The 3,574-nt window shown below is 33.4% G+C and overlaps 1 protein-coding gene across 1 annotated transcript; it reads left to right on the top strand.

The window, feature by feature from the left end:
* The first annotated feature begins 384 nt into the window (after positions 1-384).
* Positions 385-3,362, top strand: LOC113852256 (exopolygalacturonase-like). Its single transcript, XM_027482494.1, has 5 exons — positions 385-591; positions 1,230-1,553; positions 1,876-2,165; positions 2,423-2,648; positions 3,077-3,362. The coding sequence occupies exons 1-5, from the start codon at positions 385-387 to the stop codon at positions 3,293-3,295; spliced, it is 1,266 nt and encodes a 421-aa protein (XP_027338295.1). The 3' UTR covers positions 3,296-3,362.
* Positions 3,363-3,574: the final 212 nt, after the last annotated feature.

The raw sequence follows: 3,574 nt of genomic DNA, 5'->3' as shown, positions 1-3,574 counted from the left end.
AACAGTGAATGGAGGGACCAAAGTTACTTTTTTTTTTAGGGCTATCGGAATGTGGTAGCTAGAAAAATATAGCCTGCTTTCGAGTGCCAGAATTTAGGGGTTAAAATTGACCAGAGAGCATCACGAAATTTAGATTAACCAACTTAACTAAAAAAGCTGACATTCTCCGCTGATTTAGATTCTCATAAATGGAAACCAATGACAACCATTTGTTTTACCAGAAAACATGGTATGAAATACATAACCAAAGAAAGAGAGATCATTTTTCCATTTTTCACAACTTATTCTCCTCGCCTCCCCAGGAGGCCTCTAGCTGAATTTTTTTTTTAAATCAAAATAAAAAAAGAAAAAAGAAAATTGAAAAGTACAGGGAATTGAGGCCCAATGGACACTGTAAAGAGAATTGGTGTTCTAATGTTGTGCTTTGCATTGGCTTATTGTGTGGATGCTAAGGTAAGAGTAAGGCCAGTGGCTGGCCCTGATATCTACAGAGGTCACAATGCAGCTAAGGATGTCCTTGCTCCTGGTGAGAAAATAGTTAATGTCATGAGCTTTGGGGCCAAACCTGATGGCAAGTTTGATTGCACTCAGGTAGTTTATGGGATTCTCTTTTGGTGAATCATGCTAATTCTGCTTTGGTTTAAATTCATATAATACCCTTTTCTTCTCCCTTAATAAATTTGAAGATATGTGAAATATATAAGCACTGACAATTTTTTCTTCGGTATAGGTAAATAAATGTATGATCAGATAGATAGTCTATAAAATATGTTGCAGATAATATGATCAAGCTGGTTTTTACAAGATATTATTTGAATGTCAAGTTTCATCTTTGGCCATTAATCGTGACATATTAACTTCACAATTAGAACAATTTTCAACTTTAAGGGTGCGTTTATTTACTTACTTTGTTTAACCACTTATTCGATAATCTCTTTTTAAATTATAATTTATGTAATAAATTTAACAATCAAATTTATTAGAATAAGTTAATAATTTATTTGATAAACTATACTTTAAAAACTTATTGAAGTAAACTATTTTCTATAAATTATTCCAAACAAGTCATATATCAAAATTTATAAACCTTTCTTTTCACCTAATGCTAGTGATCATAATAAACCACAAGCACAATGAATTAAACCCACTAAGACAAAAACATCTTAGGAAAACTAATTTTGGTCATTTGAGAGTAACACAGCCAAATGGGCCTGAATATGTACCTGCAGGCTTTTATGGACGGGTGGAGAGCAGCTTGCCAGTCCAAAGTGCAAGCCAGGCTTCTGATCCCTCCGGGCAGATTTGTGGTATCTTCAATGTTTTTTTCAGGGCCATGTTTGACTCCAGGGCCCATAACAATCCAAGTAGTAGGTACAGTTGTGGCTACAACAGATATCAGTGAGTATGAGAACAGTGAATGGCTCATGTTTCAGAACCTCGCAGGTTTAAAACTCATTGGTGGTGGTACTTTTGATGGGATGGGTAAGAGTTCATGGTCAAACTCTGAGAACTGTGAAGCAGACCCCACCGACACATGTGTCCGGGCACCTAGTGTAAGTTACTAGGATTTTGATCTTCTCATGTTCAGTAACATAACATCATTACGTTAAAAAAATATTTTATCAAATTTTTGCAGAGTTCAAAATGTAATATAACACATTAATGCTGTCGAATATTGTAATTTTTGTATAAGTTTAAAAAATTGTTGATAAAAATTATATTTTTCTTTATCTAACGTGACTATATTATACTAATAATATAAGATGATCCAAATTCAACTTATGATGTCTATGTAACTTATCATTTGAAATGCAGCATTAACATGTGGATATAGTTGGGCACTATATGAGCTTTTATACTTGTTTCGGAATGCAGAGCCTTTATTTCAGCAAAGTTACCAATGGAATCATACAGAACATCAAATCCGTAGACCCCAAAGGCTTTCACGTATTTGTCACAAACAGTGCAAACATCAGACTTCGATTACTTAAGCTCAAAGCACCGGCTACAAGCCCCAACACTGATGGCATTCATATTAGCAACTCCATCAATGTAAAAATATCCAAAAATAGTGTTGAAACTGGGGATGATTGTATTTCCATGATACAAGGAGTCAACAATATTACCATCAACAAGCTGAAATGTGGTCCTGGACATGGTATTAGGTATAAGTTGCTGCCACCTGGTTACATGATTCATGAAGGATAAAAGACTATTCGCTACTCCATTAATTCATATTTATGAACGTAGTTCTAGTTTATTTGAATTTTATGAGAATAGAGTGATAGATAAACATGATTAATATTATATATATATATATATATATATATATATATATATATATATATTAATCAATTGAAATTATTTTTATCAAATGACTATCAGATGGTGATTTTAAGTCTTACGTTTGCATGCATGGCAGTATTGGAAGTCTCGGAAAGTATGAGAATGAGCTAGAGGTGAAAGACATTCGTGTCAGCAACTGCACATTGGTTGGCACAACCAATGGCCTCAGAATCAAATCATGGCCAGATAAATATCCAGGTGCAGCTTCAGGTATCCACTTCAGTGACATTACCATGGAAAATGTGAAAAATCCAATCATCATTGACCAAGAGTATGAATGCGCTCCAAACTGTCAAAAGAAGGTTCATTTGTTTATATCTTTCCTTTAATCCCTTAAAATACAAGAACTAGGAGCGCTAAGAATATACTTTATTATACATTTTTTAATAGCACACCCTTAATTATTAATTAAAATTTATTATAAACTGTAAAAGTACAAATGAAAATCATTAAATTAAAAGTTAGACTCAAGTAATTTTTATGATTTTTAATAAATTTTAGTTAATAATAAAGAATGTGCTTGAAACAGTGTTAAAGAGCTTAGTGCTAACATTTCTCTGCTGGAGTTAGCCTATTACCCTCACTTTCCCATAACAACATTCTTCCCCACCTTAATTAAAAAGTCCAGATAGAGTAAAATGCACAAAAAATTGTTGTTCATTGGGATTGGGATAAGCTTTTTTTATTTTCTTTCACATGCTAATATGTACATTCATTTATTTCCATGCAGCCTTCACTAGTAAAGGTCAGAAGTGTTAGTTTTTCAAATATAAGGGGAACCACAATTTCGCCAATAGCAGTGGATTTAAGGTGTAGCAAGCAATTCCCATGCCAAAATGTTCAACTTAACAACATAAACCTGAAGCTTGGACCCGCCCCTACAAACTCTAGATGTGCCAACATTAAACCTATATATGTAGGCTTGCAAGCACCACCAGCTTGTGCATAAAGTTTTGTTCAGGATTTTTCAAGGATGGTTTTGAATCCCAAAAAACAAGCTGAACCTAAACATACTTAGACCCTTAAATTCACTTGCTTTTTGATTTCTAATCTCTCCTTTTGATCAACAATTTTGAACCAATTAGAATCAACTTCCATGCCTATTATTCATCTATTAGTTATTATATCCTAATCCAACTCATTTTTTGAAGACCTCTAAGCTAAATATTTGAATCAGCTTTACTGTGTAGAAAGAAGGAAGGTACTCTTGATTATTATTATTTTTTAG

The sequence above is a fragment of the Abrus precatorius genome, unplaced genomic scaffold (assembly GCF_003935025.1).
Source record: "Abrus precatorius isolate BTA unplaced genomic scaffold, Abrus_2018 Scaffold10, whole genome shotgun sequence".
Taxonomy (NCBI): domain Eukaryota; kingdom Viridiplantae; phylum Streptophyta; class Magnoliopsida; order Fabales; family Fabaceae; genus Abrus; species Abrus precatorius.
This window is presented reverse-complemented; position numbering and strand designations above follow the sequence as displayed.

Bases quoted from the DNA above. Each gene is read 5' to 3' on its own strand.
- LOC113852256 (XM_027482494.1), top strand. From the start codon at position 385: ATGGACACTGTAAAGAGAATTGGTGTTCTAATGTTGTGCTTTGCATTG. The intron at 1,554-1,875 runs GTAAGTTACTAG...TTCGGAATGCAG, and splicing joins CATGTGTCCGGGCACCTAGT to AGCCTTTATTTCAGCAAAGT. The intron at 2,166-2,422 runs GTATAAGTTGCT...CATGCATGGCAG, and splicing joins GGTCCTGGACATGGTATTAG to TATTGGAAGTCTCGGAAAGT.